The sequence below is a fragment of the Mytilus galloprovincialis genome, chromosome 11 (assembly GCF_965363235.1).
Source record: "Mytilus galloprovincialis chromosome 11, xbMytGall1.hap1.1, whole genome shotgun sequence".
Taxonomy (NCBI): domain Eukaryota; kingdom Metazoa; phylum Mollusca; class Bivalvia; order Mytilida; family Mytilidae; genus Mytilus; species Mytilus galloprovincialis.
Window position 1 is genome coordinate 64,591,833 of NC_134848.1, and position 20,400 is coordinate 64,612,232.

Consider the following 20,400-nt stretch of genomic DNA (forward strand, 5'->3'; position numbering starts at 1 on the left):
ACCATAATCATCATTTGTGGTATCTTGTTTAAGAAATGTTTACGGTAACCCGGCCAACCAACCAAGATGGCCGCTATGGTTAAAATTAGAACATGAGGTAAAATGTCGATTTTGTCTTAAATCTCTGAAACTTTTATAGCAATTATATGACATCTGATAGGTGCAAATTGTTTATCAGGTCAAGATCTATCTACAGTCAAATTTGTATAGGAATCAGACAACCCGTTGTTGGGTTGCTGCCCCTGAATTGGTAATTTTAAGGAAATTTTGCAGTTCAAGTTTTTATCTTGAATATTATTTTAAAAAAAGATAAAAATAAACAGCAATTATGTTCAGCAAAGTAAGATCTACAAATAAGTCGATATGACCAAAATAATCAGTTAACCCCTTTAGGCGTTATTGCCCTTTATAGTAATTTTTTTACATTTTTTTGTAAATTGTTGAAATCTTTTACAAAAATCTTCTTTGAAACTACTAAGACAAATTTAACCAAACTTGTCCAAAATCATTATTAGAGTATAAAGTTTAGAAATATGTATGATGACCCTGCTCGCGAACCACGATGGCAGTCATGGCAAAATGTTGGTCATAAGGTGAAAAGCAGTTTCTGGTTCATATCACTGCAACCAATGCGTTAAGAAATAATCTGACATAGGTTTAAAATTGTTCATTTGGGCCAGATTTATCTGTCTTGAAAATTTCAGACCAATCAGGCTACCGGTTGTTGGATTTGCAGCTTTTGGTTATTATCTTAAATATTATTATAGATAGAGATAATCTGTAACAAACATTAATTTACAGCAAAGTAAGTCAACATGATCAAAATGGACAATTGCCCCCTTATGGAGTTATTGCTTTTTATAGTAAATTTTTAACAATTTTCATAAATTTTGAAATTTTTTATAAAATAGTTCCACTGTTACTACTGAGTCTAGTTCATTAAATATAGAGATTTAATTAAGCAGCAATACTTTTTAGTAAAGTAAGATCTACAAACACATCACCAAAACGCAATTGTGTCATGAATTCATATGTGTCCTTTGTTTAATATGCACATACACCAAGGTGGGCGAAAGAGGCTCCTCTTTATAGCCTCTAAGTTACAAATCTTACCTATTGTATTATTTGTTTACTTTTTCTCGCACTGAACATGCATGAAATATTACCACTCGATAAATCAATCAATCCATATTAGTCTGTGTTGTTATATGTTTTACTTGAGTTTAAAATAATTTTCTGCAGTCTTTTTTAACATTATATACATTTTCAACCTTTCTTGTGAAATATATTGTTTAGTTATTGGCAGGAAAAATCATCCTGTCCATTATACTCCTGTCCTTGAATATACAATGATCTCTTGTATATATATTAAGAAAACAAATACACATTAGTTAAGATTAACACTATATATAAGATGTTATAATATATATCTTTGTACAAATAACAGGTATACAAATAAGTTTTTGCTTCTAAAAAGTCTCCTGTTATCCCGCTTCCATGTTGAGCAAGCGGTAACGTGGATATTTAATTTTCCGTACCAGTTCATATGATCATTTACGGGTCCTCTTCGCGGTTCGCGTTTCAAATATTCCAATTTATTTGAGAATTTAGACACAGTGATTCGGACTTAAATAACTGAAATTTTGAGTATGGAATAAATTTCAGAATAAAAACAATATACATTTGTATGTACATTGTCGGGAAATATAACATTTATTTGTACTCGCTTCAAAACAAGCCTCGCTTTTTGTACTGTTTCTACTGCTCCTACAAATAACTTTTATATTTCCCGACAATATACATGCATATATTGAATATTTATCGAAAGTTGCTAATCATACAAACCTGTACATGTATCTATATATGTTTATAAAATTGTCTTTTTAGTTAATCACAAAGATGTCAGAAAACAATAGCCATGCTTTGGTTATGGAGTTACGACAAAGGTATTTGGAATGTGGAATATGCACCGAGGTTTACGACGAGGGTGTTCATGTCCCAAAACTACTCCCATGTCTGCACACATTTTGTATAAAATGCATTCTTACTATACACAAAGGAAATTCGTTGATTTGTCCATTATGTAATCAGATGCATAAATTTAAAAAAGGAGAACTAACAAGTTTACCAAAGGACAACACAAGACGAGATTTAACAGATTTTTTACAAAAACATAAGAAAAATGTTTTAGAAAAATGTGCAATATGCAGGAAAAACAAACATTTATCTGTCACGTGTAAAACATGTGTTATGCGAATTTGTTCGGATTGCTTTCAAAAGCACCAGAGCATCTACCCAATGCACGATTTCATGACAGAAATGGTTTCATTTCCTAATAAAATAAAAGAAAATGATTTGTGTGATCAAACTGGTCACGATAGAGGGCGTTTACGTTTTTTTTTGTAAAAATTCAAACTGTGAAAAAGCTCTCTGTGCAACCTGTGTTATAATGGAACACAAAAATCACCCAGTAGAAGATATTGAGTCAATGATTGCTGATCGAAAACAAAAATTTCAACAGTTGCTCCAAAGTGTGAGAAATAAACAAACAACTGTAAAAGATCTTGAAAATAGATCAAAAAAGAGTATTCAATTTCTGAATGATCAGGCAAAAGCTTACAGGAAACAAGTAAACGATTCGTATGATAAAGGTGTTCAAAAGCTTCGTGAAAAAAGAGAAAAGGTTATTGACTGCTTAGAAAAGGTACACGACAGAAATGAAAAGCGTTTGAATACAACGAATGAAAAATTGACATTATTTCTTATGAATGCAAACGAATGCTGCAAAATATCAGAGGAGCTTCTGGAAAACTCTTCTAAAATTTCATTTTTGACGCTTGAACGGACTGTGCGTGAACATCTGCGTAATTTTTTGGTTTCTGAGATAGATCAATTAGACGTTCAAGGAAACAGTCTTTCAAATGAAATAGATGAAATTTCAAATAAATTTGAAGCTATAATAAATCACTTAGACAAAGTGGACGGAACAAAACAAGCAGGTAATATTGGTTAACTTAACAAATCATTGATGGGTCATTTTCTTCGATTGCGAATTTTTCTACGTCCATGAGAACAATTTTTACGAACTATTTTAGAAACTATATACAAAATGTTAACAAAATCGGTTCTTGATATGTTACCAATTCCCATCATATTATTAAGACCAAGAAAGCGGAATGTCTGTAATTTTTTGGTCCAATTTATTTCAATTATTTTCCGTGATCGTACAAACTTTGAATGGGATTCACCAGGATGCTTATTTACTACTTCTAAAGGTTGAACTGTAAAATATTTAATAGGATGATTGTGCTTCATAAGATGTTGATAAATGATACTTTTGAATTTACTGGGTCGTTGCAAACGATACAAATGTTCTTGCGTGCGTTAAGATAAATATCGTCCAGTTTCACTTACGTACTGTATACCGCTTCCCGGTTTATTTCATGTGAGTAAAAATATAATACTGTTTGTTTGTCAAGTAATATCAGTTTTAAAATTTAAACAAATTGTGTGACCATTAAACGTGGACCTTACCGTATTGTTTGTGGAAAGACGAGGACATGTAAGTCATTTTTTGGCATGACATCACGATTTTTTGGGATAACTTGGGACAAGCGCAAAATTGCGGCGGGGTTAAACATTTTTATTATATCTCAACCCTCCCCTATACTTCTAGCCAATGTAGAAAAGTAAACGCATAACAATACGCACATTTAAATTCAGTTCAAGAGAAGCCGAGTACAATGTCAGAAGATGTAACAAAAAAAAAATGACAATACATACATAACAGACAACCAGCAGTTAACTGACATGCCAGCTCTGGACCTCAATGTCTTCATCATATAAATATCAGGCACAATTCCTCCCATTCGGGGTTTAGTATCATACTATCATAAAATATATGAGAAGAACATAACCCGTGTCATGCCAACAACTGTTTTATATTTAAATAAATGTGTTTAGTTCCGAGCAAAGACACTATAAGTTAATTAATATTAAAGTCAAATATGCAATCTTAAATGACCTGAAAACAGTATCGTAACTATATCCCTTCTTAATAAGTCTGTTTAAAGATTTTTTAAGCTTTTGAGGTGAATACTGACATTTTTGTGCTTTGAAAAAGATTGGATGTGAAATACCTGAACGTATAAGGTGTCTGCATGTTGAGTTATATTTACGAATTATATCCTTATACCGATGATAAAATTTAGTAAATGTTTTGACTAGTTTGTGATATCTAAAACCCTGGTGTAACAATTTTTCAGTAATACATACATTTCTCTCGCTAAAATCTAATACGGTGTTACATACCTGAGCAAATCGAACAAGTTGAGATAGATAAACACCATAAAATGAATAAATAACGATAGGAAATGAAAAATCATCACTTTTATCATAATCTTTTTTATTAAGCTTCCCGTTAATGATATAGATATCCAGATCGAGGTAAAGGCAGTGGTCATTGTTAGTATTAGCTTTATTTAAAGTAAGTTCATCATATATAATACATGTATATAATATCTAAAAGTATTGTTAATTTTTTGTATCAAATGTTTTTTCGATGGGTCTTTGCTAATGCTAGTCATAAAGTGTAACTCAAAACAATTCAAAAACAGGTCTGCAATAAGTGGTGCATAGTAAATCCCCATTGGAATTCCAATAGTTTGACGATATACGGAATCTCAAAAGCGAACAAGAATGTAATCAATTAAATATTCAAGCGCATATATAGTTTCAAAGAATGTCCAATTGACACAATTCTTTTTTTTATTGCTATTAAAAAATGAACTAAAAGAGTTTGAACATATGTACTTGCATTCTGACTGTTAAAAATGCCCAGTTAATTAGGGCTGTAATTTTTTTTCTAAATGGGAATAGGCAAAGTGCTATATCGGGTAGAAAAATCAAAACTTTGAACAGATTCAAAATCACCAATGTGCATGCAATTCATCAAATACTTGTTGACACTCCAATAGTAATTAATTGCACATGCATATAAATGTTTATAATTTTATAAAATATTTAAACTTATTTCCGTGTACTGTTATGTCCAATTGGCTCATCAGTTTTCTCCACTGTGAAACTTTGCAGCATTGCATTATTAATTTTTACTGTTTTGTCGATTGCATTTTTCTTAATTAACTTTTTACTTTCGTATCCGTAGTGTATTATTTCATTACTCAAAATATTAGAGAAGATAATTCTAAATATTATTTTTTTTCTGTTTATACAAAAGGTCATGTCACTAACATTTCTACTAGGACAGGGAAATATTCTGGACTAATACCGAGCAAAATGAAAAAAAATATTCTTGACCTTAGTTGATTATTACTATTATGTTTGTATCTTTTTTAACTTATGTAAAAATTAAATATTTGTATTAGCTATAATGGAGGTGGCTAGAGTTTTACTATATGCCAGCATATCGAGTATCCAGAAGATTGGACGATTTCTATACCAGTGTCTTAAACTGATAATAATTACACTGATCATACTAGTAATGGTGGTTCCATTCTTGGCTCGGACAACACCAATGCATGAAGTTGATCCAGGATATGGTATGTTGTATTTAATACCTATGGAACATGGATAAAACACTCGTTTACCCATTATTACCAGGCTAGTGTTACAAAACTCTCAGTGAAACTTTTATCTTTAGTCGTCGTCATTAATAAACTTAGAAATAAGAATAGACTAACTGAACATATACAAGATCACAAGTACTATATTTTGTCTGTTGGCTGGATAATAAAAATGATCACTTGAATATATTTGATTATCCATACAGATATTTATTTAAGAAGTATAACTCAAACTACTGTATTTAATGAAAATCATGCTTGCCAATGTGACAAGTTACCAAATCATGAACCAAATTCGATAATGTGAATATTCAAGATCACAATAGTTATCAAAGGTGCCAGGATTATAATTTTAATACGCCAGACGCGTGTTTCGTCTATATAAGACTCATCAGTGACGCTCAGATCAAAAAAGTTATAAAGCCAAACAAGTACAAGGTTGAAGGTATAAAATAAACTCATTATAGATATCAGGACTAAATTTTGTATATACGCCAGACGCGCGTTTGTCTACAAAGGACTCATCAGTGACGCTCGAATCCAAAAAAAACGTTAAAAAGACCAAATAAAGTACGAAATTTGAAGAGCATTGAGCTCTAAAATGCTTAAACGTTTTGCCAAATCCAGCTACGGTAATCTATGCATGAGGCAAAAAAGTATTCAGAACCCACAATTTCCAAAATGTGGTTCAAAATACGGCTTAGGTAATTTTTTCCTGGAATAAGAAAATCCTTAGGTTTTCGAAAAATTCACAGTTTTGTAACAGGAAATTTATAAAAATGACCATGTAATTGATATTCATGTCAACACCGAAGTGCTGACAACTGTGCTGGTGATACCCTTGGGGACAAAACGGTACAAACGGCCTTCAGTATTCAGCAAAATCCATATCAAATAGTAAGCCCGAAATGAAGTATATCAAACAGACGGCCTATTGTCTACTCCATGTACAAGATTGGAAAAAAATATGACAAGTTCCTGACTTTGATCAGACACATAAGAAATGTTACGGTGACAGGTTTATTTTAACGCTAATCGCTACTCCTTATATTGTGTATCAGCCATAACATATGGTAGCATGATTATCATTTGTCATAAAATTCATGATATCTAACATTATAAGGGGATTTAATTGCTAACGAGTCCTTATATTTACATTATATTAAAGTTACATACATTTGTAGGGGAAAATTCTTTAAAAAAGTAACATCACAAAAATACTGAACTTAGGAGAATATCAAGTTTGGAAAGTCCCTTCCCTAATCACATTTTAACATTTATTCAGATACAAATAAATAATGTTTGCTAGCCCCTGTCTGAGATTAAGTTATACGACTCTGGTCCGAATCACTGTATCTAAATTCTCAAATAAATCGGAATATTTGAAACGCGAACCGCGAAGAGGACCCTCAAATGAACTAGTACGGAAAAGACTCTGGTTGATTGTTCCATTATTTTCTCATTATGGAGAGATATTATGATTCGGTTTTCATTTAGTCTTAAAAATAGTCAAAATTGCTTCCAAAAGGTTCCAATTAAAATGTTTCACTAAAGCATTTGGAATAAGTTTAAAGTGTCTGGAATAAACAGGTCGCAGCGGTATTCATTATTTGCGATTGTGCTTATTTGAATCGTCGTTGTGTTTGTGTAAGGGAGTGTTACACCTTATTCACGCATTTGTCCTCAGGGGTGGAGTGAAATATATTTGTTTGAACTCTTTTAAAACTTACTCGGAAAAGTCCACAAACTACTTGATTTTCATAGTTCAAAAGTAATGTGTTTACTAATTGATGTTATATGGTTGTTAAACATTATATACCTCTACTAGTATAAGACACAATACAGATCGTATGTTTGTATAAACCTACCCGAATAAAGAAATCTATAAAGTTTAAACATTTTAACAATGTTTATTGTTATGCGTGTTGGAATTTTAAAGTTGTCACAATTTTCGGTTAAGATTTGACAAAATACTTATATTTTTTTCGGCCAAGCCCATGTTTGTTTGGGTTTTGATTTTTTTTATGAATGATAAGCAAAAGCAAATTTACAACCGCTTTGAATGCATGAACATTTTAGGCTCATGTGAAGTCTATCGCCCATTTTAAAAAATCCAGATCTTTTTGAAATACAACTAGCATATAAGGATTTCAATACTTTCAATATTAATCATTTGCTTTACAAAAATCTAGCTGTATGCACTTACATGTTTTAACCTAAATTTCGTCTATTTGTTATGTTGATTTCAATTTTGAAAAATTAGATTAATAAATGTACGTGCTTAGTTCCAGGTTTACATTTTGATATAGAAGGCAACAATCCATATATGTTTCCATGTAACACGGCTGACAACAGAACAGTGTCGACAAGGATGAGTGAAAGCGGTATGATTTGCAGACAGTCTCAACACAGCAATAGACGGATTTATGGAGAAAAAGGCTTCAGTAGAAGAAAAGAATATCACTTGGATATTATACTTTTAATTGAAACTAAAATCAATAAAAAGAAAAAAGAAAAAAACATTCATTTTGGGAGAAGAGATGTAAATGATGTCATATTTGAATTTGGTATAACAACTAAAAAGGACGATAGTTCCTTATACTTGTATGAGAGGAAACATAATTCATGGGTAATAACAGGATATGCATGCGAAAACGATGTGGGAATTTGTTTGCGAACTAATGAAAAACAACTATTTCCCGAAAAATCAATATTTAAGAGCAGGAGAAATAAAAGCTTCACAGAAGCTTCTTTCACAGTTAACATTGAACTACACAAACGTAGGTGTGAAATATTGTCAAATGATGTCCCTCTGCATACCTTCGAAAACGTATCCAATGAGTTTGTTGTGTGGCCTGTATATGGAATTTATGATGACAAGAAATATATTTCGATTACAATTACATCTACAGGTCAGCTGTTTGACAAGTCAACACTTTTCCCTAATGTTCCTTTATTTATATCCGGAGAAAACACAGTGTTTGCTAACCGGAATTCAACACCTGGTACAAAAACAGTACTGTTTAATGAGTTCCAAAGATTTGTTTCGATTAAACCCTTAGATAACTTTCATCGTTATGAAAACATAATTCACATACTGGATATAGCAATTCCCGAATTCATAAATTTACCAAATAATACTGTACTTCTAGAAATTGGATTCATGATAGAGACTCCTAACAAGGATACTGTGATCATTGATAGAAAGATTCTCATCACAAATAGCTTCACGTATTACACAAGTGTGTTCGGTTTAAAGAAGTCAGTGGCTTACTGCATAGAAGATTCGCTAAACAAATTGAAAGTATGCAGTCTGGCAGGATGGTTTTCGGGTTTGCGTAAACTAAGTTTAATACTTAATTTCGACACATTAAGTTCGTCTATAATATTCTCATTGTTCAATGAAATGCCTTTAACTTTCATGATCTTATCTAAAGAACCTTGGGTCACGATGCCACGACTTTTAATCAGAAAGAAGTGCCAATTGAGTGAACCTGGTATTATTATTGCTATTCGTGCTCCTAGCGTATTGGATCATCTCGTTCATAGTAAAAAAAAGTTGTAACTGATATGTATTTAGAAATTTCCATTTTTAGTCTTTTTTACATAAGAATCGTAAGTCAGATTGGTTACGCCAGAAAAGATTACGTCACGAAATTATAATAATAATAATAATTATACTTAATTGAACACCAAGATCAAAGATTGCAAGTGCTAGATTTAACAACGATCTTATCACCTTTATGAATGTTTTATGAAAACAGTTATCAGTAAGATTGTCTCTTGATTTTCTGAATGTCACGCTGGTCAATCAGCTATCAATCATATAAAACGTATATCAAAGAAAAATAACCTTTGACACAACAATATAACCAATATTGAATAATTTAAATTAAAAGCCAATATCTCGTAAGACCAAAGAAATGTTCACCAACTGATTTCATATTGATAAAAGGTTCTGTATCTCATAAAATATAGTTCAGTAGACCTTTACACAAAAAAAAAACTTATGCGTAATAATCTTACGATTAAAATATTTAGTTGAATTGTTTAGGAATATTTTAGACTTACGATTCATCTTACTCTTAAGATTTTTTGTGAAAAAGGCTACAAAATATTATGCAAGTTATTATATATACGTGGTGTGTTTACTGTATTGATTTGAAAACATATATAAATAAATGTAACACAAATACAACTTTTGTCATGGTCAATATTGAATCTAGCCCATTGGATATATTTGTCAGACATTTGAAAAATATTGTTAGTTAATACAGAATCACGCACTGCATGTAAATATTATATTTCTCCAAAAAATTCAAAACTAATATGAATGTTCAAATACAAAGTTCTAGTATGTTAATAATTACTGCATCAATACTAAAATGTGGTTTACGGTAAATAACCATAACTCCAAAGAAAAATCAAAACGGAAACTCCCTTCACAAATAGGAAAATCAAAAGCTCAAACATATCAAACGAATAGAAATCAAATGTCATACTCCTGCTTTCAAACAGGCAGTTCCTTGTGTAGAAAATCGTGGATTTAATCGGGTTTTATTGCTAGCTAAACCTCTTAATTGTGTGTCAGTCTATTAATATTCCATTGTACTGACAACAATGTGTGAACAAAACAAAAGTACATAATTCATCTACTAGTAGTAAAAATGTAAAAGTTGGGATTCAGTCGTGAATATTTCATTCAATTCAAACAAACAGGGGTGTCAATAAAGAAAAAAACCATTCAGACATTCTACAGACTAAACCCATTGACAATACATTAAAAAAATAACTATGGCATAATTACACAATGAAGGAATGATTGATTCGAAGCCACAACAAAATGATATCCTAGTAACAGAAAGTGGACTTTACAATAAAAGTTAAACATAAACCAACAGAAATGAAAAGAAAACTTCCAAGGGGCACTACCTACGAGACATAGAAAAATTATAAAATAGCATTTTTTTTGTTTATCATTAATGAAAATGATAGTTAATTTGATAATGTCTTGACTAAAATACACACGAAACGAAGCTACAAACTAGCGAGCCCATGCCCTGTAAATAATTGTAAATAATTGTTAGTTTTAAACTTTTTTAATATGGATTAATTTTTAAACGGTTTTGTTGTATGTAGGTATAAGGTGCGTCGTCGTCGTCGTTTCCAGCGTTGTCCGAAGACGGATGCTTTCCGGATAATAACTTTATTGTAAGTGAATGAAAATCGATAAAAGTTTTAACACAAGATTTATAACCACTAAAGAGAGTTTGGTACCAACAGTTTAGGAGTTAGAGGCAAAAAAGGGCACAAATAAACTTTTTTCTTGGTTTGTTCACAAAAACTGTAGTATATTAAGTAAATAGAATCTAAGAAATTTAACCACAAAAAGAAGATTACGGTTGATTTTTAGAGTTTTTGTCTCGAACAGTTTAGGGCAGGTGACAGTTGTAACATAAATCCAGTTTATAGACTATCTATCTAGTAATATATCTTATAATGGCTTACAACACGACAATAAAAGTAGTATTGGTTGTTTCCACTTCTGTAAAATACATTGTTTGAGGTAACTTGAATTTATCATATGGCTTTCAAGCACTGATTTTGCGTAAATTTCTGAAATCAACTGAAAAGTGCGAATCATGTTTGCATACTCAGTGTTGTAGGCCATAGGGTTTACGGTCTGCTCGTGTACACTACCCAATCATGATGGTCATCAATGTTGAAGTCATAAAATGAGAGGTTTGGCTACCCAATGAGTCATGTTCTACCCTTCATTGTTCTTGAAATGTGTTTTCGGAATAAACAAAAACACTCCACCCTCACCCTTGAAGTTAAATGGTTGCTAAAAAACGCAAAGTTTTTTTCAGATTTTCTCGGATTCCTATATTAGGGCAACTTCCGAAGCTCATAAACTCGGCAATCAAACGCAGGACTTCGGGAAAGCTCAGAGAGCCGACAACCTTGCTTTGGAAGTTGATATTGTGGTAAAGAGCAGTCAACTTTTATTTTCATTTCTGAATTAATAGTACATTTAGCATACCCGCCATTTATAGTGATGGAGGAGTCCTCCGTATGTTTTTTTTTTTTTTTTTTTTTTTTTTTTTTTTTTTTGTATCTGCATCTGCTCATACACCGCTGGACGAAAATTTGTGAAACTTTGACTAAATATTATTGGCAATATTTATGTTGTACCTATTATATCATTTTATCCTTTTAATACATCTTTTTGGGGGCTATTTTTACACACTGTGGTAAACATTTTTATCCGGTTCTCCTCCTAACCCCCGTATCAAAACTAAATGAATTTCAAACCACATTATGCTGTTGTACACGTCCTTAATGTTTCTTAGTAAAGAGGGGGAAGAAGCCTAAATTATTCTTGGAGTTCCCTTCTTGTCATTGCTTTATTTTTGGTCTATCGATATTTTTCATCCGTAACTCTTTGATCCTTATTACAATTTATTTACCTTTCTCGCAATTTGAATCATATAATTGTGACCTCTTAATTTCTTATTTCATCAAAATCATTTTAGGGTTTCTCTGTGGCAAACTGGTCACTTTTGCATGGTTTGTGGTATACTATTCTGGTTAAAAATCTCCTTTGTCATTTTAGTTTGACACATATTTGGGAAAACGCTAAACTGCCAGAAAAAAATGAATTTTGAAGTGAAAACCCAAATATAAGATTAGGAGACATGAAAGGAATGACAATGAGACATTTACTACCTTAGCCGTATTTGGCACAACTTTTTGGAATTTTGGATTCTCAATGCTCTTCAACTTTGTACTTAGTTGGCTTTATGAATATTTCGATATGAACATCACTGATGAGTCTTATGTAGACGACGAAACGCGCGTCTGACGTACTTAATTATAATCCTGGTACCTTTTATAACTATATATTTCTGCTAGAGACCTAAGTACGTGGACAGAAACAACTGCAGGTCGACATTCGGTCTTCAAATATGAGCAATTCCCTAACCGTATAGTAAGCTATAAAAGTTCCCGATATGAAAAAAAAAAACCAATTCAAACGAAAAGATCAACGGCCTGATTTTTACAAAGAATCTCTCAATCGTACTACCTCCTGTCTTTTTTACCCTTCCTTCGACAGTTGTAAACTTTAGTTTTCTCGTCAAAGGTTCATAACCCCTGCAACATATTTAGAGTTCCTTCCCATAATTTTCATCTGCTTTCTACTATTTACTTCCTTTCTTCCCTTGTGACCTGACATACTTTTTGTATCTTTTTTATATCTTGTCTATAGTTATAAAATGCTTCTGTATATTCTTTGTAACTTGATTGTAAACGTTTTTGCGTGAAATCCTCAGGGGGTTCAAGCTTATATATTGCCGATATCTCTCGGCCGGAAGTCAAAATAAAAAGTCATGTTTACAGGAGTTATCTTCTTCTTTGATAAGGTCACTGTGCTCTATGGCTAGGCTACCACATTGGAACAATCAAAGTTAATTGGAAAGTAAAATAATAAAGACTAAGTTGCAGACAATAAATCGTTTAAATGTAAGAGCTAATTTGCTTTTCAACAAAACATATGTAACTGAATCCATTTCTAAAAGGGAAAATGCATTCCTTACCTCTTTCATAAATGTCAACCATTTTACTTGTATGTACTAAGTTTTTGATAATGTGAATGTTTATAAGCGCTTTGATATATCACTTTACTAGACAAGACTAATTTGTATTGGACTTTGCCAAATGTCAGGCGACCGTGGGAATGACTACTAGTAATTTTTAGAGTTTTGTTTGGGAGACATTTCGTAGCAGTATCCAGTTATAATTATTTCTCGATAAAGGTTTTTTTAAAGGTAACCACGCAATCTATACATTTACAACTCTATTTGAAAAATTAAATCTACCGTTGCAAACTTTCCACAAGTGCTATCCAGCACTTTGATTAATAATGTGAATGTTTATAAGCGCTTTGATTTCTAAACAAGTATAAAGAAGACGCAATGATATTTGTTTTGAAACGACCACTGTACACTGTGTGTATCTAGATCAATCATAACGAGGTGTTATGCATTATCTCGATAACATGTAGATTAATTACGTTTGAAGATTTAACCACGTGATGTTGTGTATTTTCATCATAGACTTAGGAGAGAACATTCTGGTTTTAATATTTACTAGAACACAACACACCCGCAAAATCGCGGGTATTTAGAGCTTGGTTGAAAGTATTGTAAGGCATTGGAAATACTTGTTACGATATTATAAATTCAGAAACAGAAATATTATTCCTTTAAACATAACGGTTGTATTCTTACGCATAGTAATTTGGCTCGCACGAGCAAGTAAAACATTTTTTTTAATCAAAGATATGGCATTAATTTACTATATTGTTATGGATTTCACAGGCCAAAGTTACATTTTTTTGTTTGCCAATAAATTACAGGGGGAGGCATTTCATTAGCTAAAACATAGTTTTACAAGTTAGGTGTGTACATATGTTGGTACTAGGGTGGTAATTATCAAGTTAATCAAATTTTTAATGTGTAAAACACTGGAAGTGAAATGAATTTTTCATTTGTTTACATTTTTTGTTGTACAAGTGTTACGGCAGGGAATGTATTTAATTACTCATGGCTTACCTTCTTCGTGTTATATATCATGTAATTCCCGTATTAAGGATCATTTCTTGTAACCAAATATTCATATTTAAACGTCTAATATGCCTGATATACATAGGAAAATACTTCAACTGCAATTATATATTTACGGAGACTTTGTCGTCTGCCATTTTGTGGGGACAGAAACATGTGTTTTATATCTTTAAATACCAATTCGTCCCCTGGGCAATTGATCTAATATCGTATTTTTAATACCACAGATAAGATATTTTATAAGTATACCCTGCCGGACACAAATATATTGTAAATATTTAGATGGTTGAAATGAACTATGTTGTATTTTATTTACTTATTATGTACTAACGCAGATCGTCTGCTAAATCAATGCGCGCGCAGTGGTGTCAAGCAAGGACATACTACACGAGCTTGTCTCCTGGCGGCAGGCGCACATACCAAATGCTAACACAAAAGTTAGATCAGAGGTTTGGGAGTTCAAAACACAAAAATCGTTGGCTCTCAAAGTTAGAGATGCGCAGGCGCATGGCAGGGGAAATCATAGCTGAGGTGGGGGCGATATAAGGCAACTAGCGCAAAAGGCGTACTATGACCTTGACTTGGCAGCGTAGGAGTCTCTTGCATTAAACCAGTTGTTCAAGGTTATAACTCTGGAAATGAAATGTCGTTGTATTGACCAGGAATGCCACACAATAGCAGACGCTGTTGATGTAATAGAGAGGTATGAGTCAATACTGGGGGATCAAGACAAAAAGAAGACTACTATCAGAGCTGTGGAGTCAAAGGACATCGAAGGACACATGAGTGAAAAAGATTACCATAGCAATTTGCAGGAATTACAAGATAGGAAGGCAAAGCTGGAACAAGGACATGGGAGTCTGGGAAACAAACAGGGCAAATACTGGCAGATGCTACGGCTGCAACTCACCAGACCATTTTATGAGGAACTGTCCACACAAAAACAACCAAAGACAAAATACCTCTTTCAATAACAACCAGGGAAACGACAGAACGCTTGCTCAATAGGTCGTGAGCTAGTGACAGAAGATAAAAGGCCTGATATGAAGGGAAGAAAACATGTCCGGACAGGACATATAGGGGAAACAGATGATAATTGGAATAACGGGTTTTATACAAATGGATTAATTTTTGGGTTTCCTGTCAATTTTTTAATTGACAGTGACTCAACAGCGTCAATATTATCTATTGATGTTTACGAAAAATTGACTTCAAATGTTTGGTGTTCCTTAGTACCAAACAAGTCCGAAATATTTGACGTTAATGGCAATAAAGTTTTTGCCATTGGATCAATCATATTAGAACTAATGCTTGGTCAAGAAATTTTCAGTCAAAATTTTATGATATGTAATATCAATCAGGATGGAATACTTGGACAGGATTTCTTAATTAATGAAGTAAGTAAAGTAAATTATCAGCGCATGGTCTTACACACGATCCACAACCAGGAAATACAATGTTGGATTGGAGTGAAGGCAAATATGATTTGCAGAGTAGAAATTAAGGACAACATGACAATTCCTCCAATGACGAGTACTATGATGCCTGTAGAAATACCTGGGGTCAATCATTTAACAGAATACGGATTAATAGAGGGCACGACAGGAACAGCCAAGGCTACATTAACAATATCTGGGATTATAAATACACAGGATCAAGCACACTTTGTTAATGTTGTCAACTATGGTGACGACGAAGTTAAACTGTATAAAAAGGAAACAATAGGAACATGTGAATCATATACTGAGCATGATTTGAAACCAGAGCAGATTAGAACACTACAGAAAGATTGCTTTACAGCTAGTGAAGAAATACCAGAACATCTTACTGACTTATTAAAAAGGAGTTCAACTTATATAATTGAGGACCAAAGACAACAACTCTCCAGACTCCTTTCACAGTACCAAAATGTCTGTTCAAGGACAGATGATGACATAGGGAGGACAGACCTTGTAACACTTAGAATAAATACCGGAAATGCGGTACCCTTCAGGCAGAGATCTAGACGTATGCCACTTGGAAAACAAGAGATGGAAAAATTAGAAGTCAATCGGATGTTGGACAAAGGAATCATCGAACCATCTTCTAGTCCATGGGCATCAAATATAGTACTTGTAATGAAGAAAAATGGCAGCCCTAGGTGCTGTGTTGATTACAGAATTTTGAATGACGTCACGAAAAAAGATTCCTACCCGATTCCGAGAGTAGACGAGTGCCTTGACTCGCTCGCTGGGGGCAAAATCTTCGGATCAATGGACTTAAATTCAGGATTTTGGCAAATCGGCATGTCTCCCGAGGACAAGGAAAAGACCGCATTTCTGACAAGTTTAGGGTTATACCAATTCACTGTTATGCCATTCGGACTTGCAAATTCACCATCTACTTTTGAGCGTCTGATGGAAAATGTTCTCAGAGGCCTACAGTGGAAAGAACTATTACTCTACATGGACGACATCATATCAGTAAGTTCTACATTTGAAGAGGGTCTTGGGAGGCTAAAATGAATCTTCATACGTCTACAAAATGCACATCTAAAGTTGAAACCTGCCAAATGCATTTTCTTTCAAAAACAAGTTAGGTTTCTTGGACATATCGTGTCCGAGGAGGGAATTTCCACTGATCTAGAGAAAACAAAAGCAATAGATGACTGGCCAGTCCCTAAATCTGCAAAACAGGTGCGCAGCTTTTTAGGACTTTGCTCTTACTATATATATATAGGCGATTTGTTAAGGGATTTGCAGCAATTGCAAGACCAATGCACAAAATTTGCGAAAAGAATAGTCGTTTTTCTTGAAATGATGAGTGTCAAAAGGCATTTGAACAGTTGAAAAACGCTTTAACAAGTACACCTGTACTTGCCTACCCTCTGCCAAATTTGCCATTCATACTTGACACAGATGAAAGTGATAAGGCTGTCGGAGCAGTGTTGTCACAAATTCAAGATGCTCTTGAACGAGTTATAGCATACATGAGCAAATCTATGAACATACATGAACAGGCATACTGTGTAACCCGAAAAGAGCTACTTGCTGTAATTATAGCACTAAAGACATTTCATCATTATCTATATGGCCAGGAAGTTTTGCTGCGCACAGATAACGCAGCTGTATCATGGATGAAAAATCTAAAGAAACCCACTGGACAAACAGCCAGATGGCTCGAAGAACTGGGAACTTACAATTTGACAGTAACACACAGAGCCAGAAAGAAACACTCAAATGCCGATGCTCTGTCCAGAATACCTTGTAAATCATGCGAGAGACAAGAATCTGGAAACCACACAAGTGACGATGAAACAGACGAAATCCAACTTGAAGAAACTGATTTTGTTAACCAGAAGTTACACGAAAATAAAGAACCAACACCAAGAATAGAAATAGTACGAGTATGTACAAGAAGTCAGACAGGAAATCAGTCTAGTGCTACACCAAGTGGCTACTGCATAGATGGATGGGACCCAGATAGTATCAGACAATGCCAATTGGAAGACCCAGACATGTCACTCATTGTGATATATCTGCAAGAAAAGAAAAATAAACCTGACTGGGACCAAGTATCAAAAGGAACAGCATTCCAGAAAACAATATGGCGACAATGGGATAGGCTAACAATAAACAATGGCATGCTTTATAGAAAATTTTATTGTTCTGATAAAGACGATGTAGACTTCAAATTGCAGCTCCTGGTACCAAAATCACACCAAAAGACAGTCTTCAAGTATTTCCATGACGTTCCATCTGCAGGTCATTTAGGACCAGATAAAATGCTAAGTAGGATCCAGCAACTCTTTTACTGGCCAGCTATGAAAAGATCCATCACAAGGTACTGCAAGGAATGTGATCAGTGTGCTGCTAGGAAATCACTGAAGCGGAACAAGGCTCCGTTAGGTCAATACTTGGTTGGCGAGCCTATGGAACGTGTTGCGATTGATATTCTTGGTCCACTTCCATTAACAAAACGACAAAACCGTTATGTTCTGGTCCTATGCGACTGCTTTTCTAAATGGACTGAAGCATATGCTATTCCAGACCAGGAATCCCTGACCATTGCCCGTACCATCGTGAATGAATTTATTTGTAGGTTTGGTTCACCATTACAGCTCCACTCTGATCAGGGAAGGTCTTTCGAAGCAAAGCTGTTTCAAGATCTGTGTGATCTACTTAAAATTGACAAAACTAGAAGTACAAGTCAACACCCCCAGTCCAACGGAAGCGTAGAAAGATTTAACAGAACACTCCTAAGCATGCTTACATTTTATTGTCAAAATGATCAGAGAAACTGGGATGAGATTTTGCCACAGGTTATGATGGCATACAGATCATCAGTTCACGCCAGTACAGGACATACCCTTAACATGATGATGTTTGGCAGAAACATATTTCTTCCTATGGAAGCTGTTATTCCACGTCCTGATGGACCAAATGAATCCACTTCCCCTGAAACAGATAAATATGTAAATGAATTACAGGACGCTATGTCAAAGTCACATATACTTGCTAGGAAACATCTTAAGCAGAATTCTGAGTATCAAAAATGTCACTATGACTTGAAAGCAGTAAAGCGTGAATTACAAGTAGGTCAAGCTGTATGGCTTTATGATGCATCGAAGAAAAAGGGAATTTGTCATAAGCTGACATCAAAATGGAAAGGACCATATGTTGTCACAAGGAAAATTGACGACATCACTTACCTTGTGAGAAGGTCAAAGAAACAGCCAGGGAAGGTCTACCACATTGATAGACTACTGCCCTATCAAGGACGGAATCCGCCCACTTGGTTCTCCAGTAGGAAGGCTTGAGATGCCTTTCATCGTTGTTTGAATAGCCGAAATTAGTTGTAAATTAGTTGTTACGTTTTTAATTGTTTTGATGAGTTACTATGTTTAAGAGTAACTGTATGACTTATCTCAGACTGGAGAAAGTCATGATGGAATTCCTAGAGTTGGATCTACTCTGGAAGAATATGTAAGGGAGACAAATGGCCATTGTTTCTCAGGACATATTATTGGCTGTAAGGTAAGGATGATCCTTCCTGCCAGGGGAATGGCAGATTAAACTACTGCCAAGCGTTTTTTTTTTTGTATGCGCAAGCTGCGCCGCGGAAAGCAATTAACGACAACTTTCTGTCTTGAGGAGGCTTGAGTTTTTTGGAATAGGGAGACCAAGGGGGTGGATATCATATTTTTAATTGGAATTTAGCCTGATCCATTTACTACCAGCATATGCTATATGGGGGGAGGATTTTAAACACACAAGCAAATATAGTCACACTACAGGACACTACATGATATTATGTATTATATTATTATATGTTGTATGGTGGAGGGATTTATAATTGATGATTCAATTTCAGAATGAGACCATCATCCCAAATTGAGGTGAAGTGTTGGCTGTGTTCCATGACGTTCCGGACACGGAGACAATTGAAGAATCATCTGGCAGCTGCACCACACAAACGGCTTTCGGTCGTTTGTGTTTGGTGTCCTGAAGAAAAGTCATACAGGAGGATGGTCGACCTTAAAGAGCATGTCATGGTCAACCACCGCAGTAAAGTAGAACTGATGCCTTATAGTTTCCTAAGTGAAAACAATGGATTTTGGATGGCAAACTACCCAGAGACCTATGCTAAGGTAATCCTACCATCCAACGAAAACTCGAAAGAAGCAATGAAAGCCAGGATTGAGGTCCTGGAATTCTTGAACAGGGTTGACAACACCAACAGAAAGAAGGAGGATTGGACTCTAGGGTGGAAGTGTCCCAAGGAAATGGTAAGAGGTACGCAAGAAGAAGAGGTTGAGTCGGAGAAAACCAATGGGTCTTATTCACCTACACGCCCCACAATCTATGAAGGGTTGGCCCTCCAGCAACTAGCATTGGGACTGGGGGACTCAACAGCCATTTTCAAATTGGACCTTGGAGTGTCTATAAGATTTTTATATGATCCGTTTGAATGACTTAGTTCTTAGAGACCACAAAATGCTTGACGCTCTGATAAGAAGGATGACAGCACTAGTAAACATAAAATATGCAGGATCACATACCTTCTCTATCTCTATAGACGGTAAACTAAAGTCTATAGTGACTCCAGTAGTAGCTAGGAAACTATCAATATCAGAGGAATATATAACAGATATAAAAACGTCAGATTAACTATTCCCAGGAACACAGACAAAAGCCGTCACAAATCCTCTA

The 20,400-nt window shown here is 34.2% G+C and overlaps 1 protein-coding gene across 1 annotated transcript; it reads left to right on the top strand.

Annotated features, from left to right (window-relative positions):
- Positions 1-2,203: 2,203 nt before the first annotated feature.
- On the top strand, positions 2,204-9,780 carry LOC143052606 (uncharacterized). The gene is made up of 3 exons (XM_076225674.1): positions 2,204-2,999; positions 5,385-5,558; positions 7,868-9,780. The coding sequence occupies exons 1-3, from the start codon at positions 2,351-2,353 to the stop codon at positions 9,145-9,147; spliced, it is 2,103 nt and encodes a 700-aa protein (XP_076081789.1). The 5' UTR covers positions 2,204-2,350; the 3' UTR covers positions 9,148-9,780.
- The last annotated feature ends 10,620 nt before the right edge of the window (positions 9,781-20,400 follow it).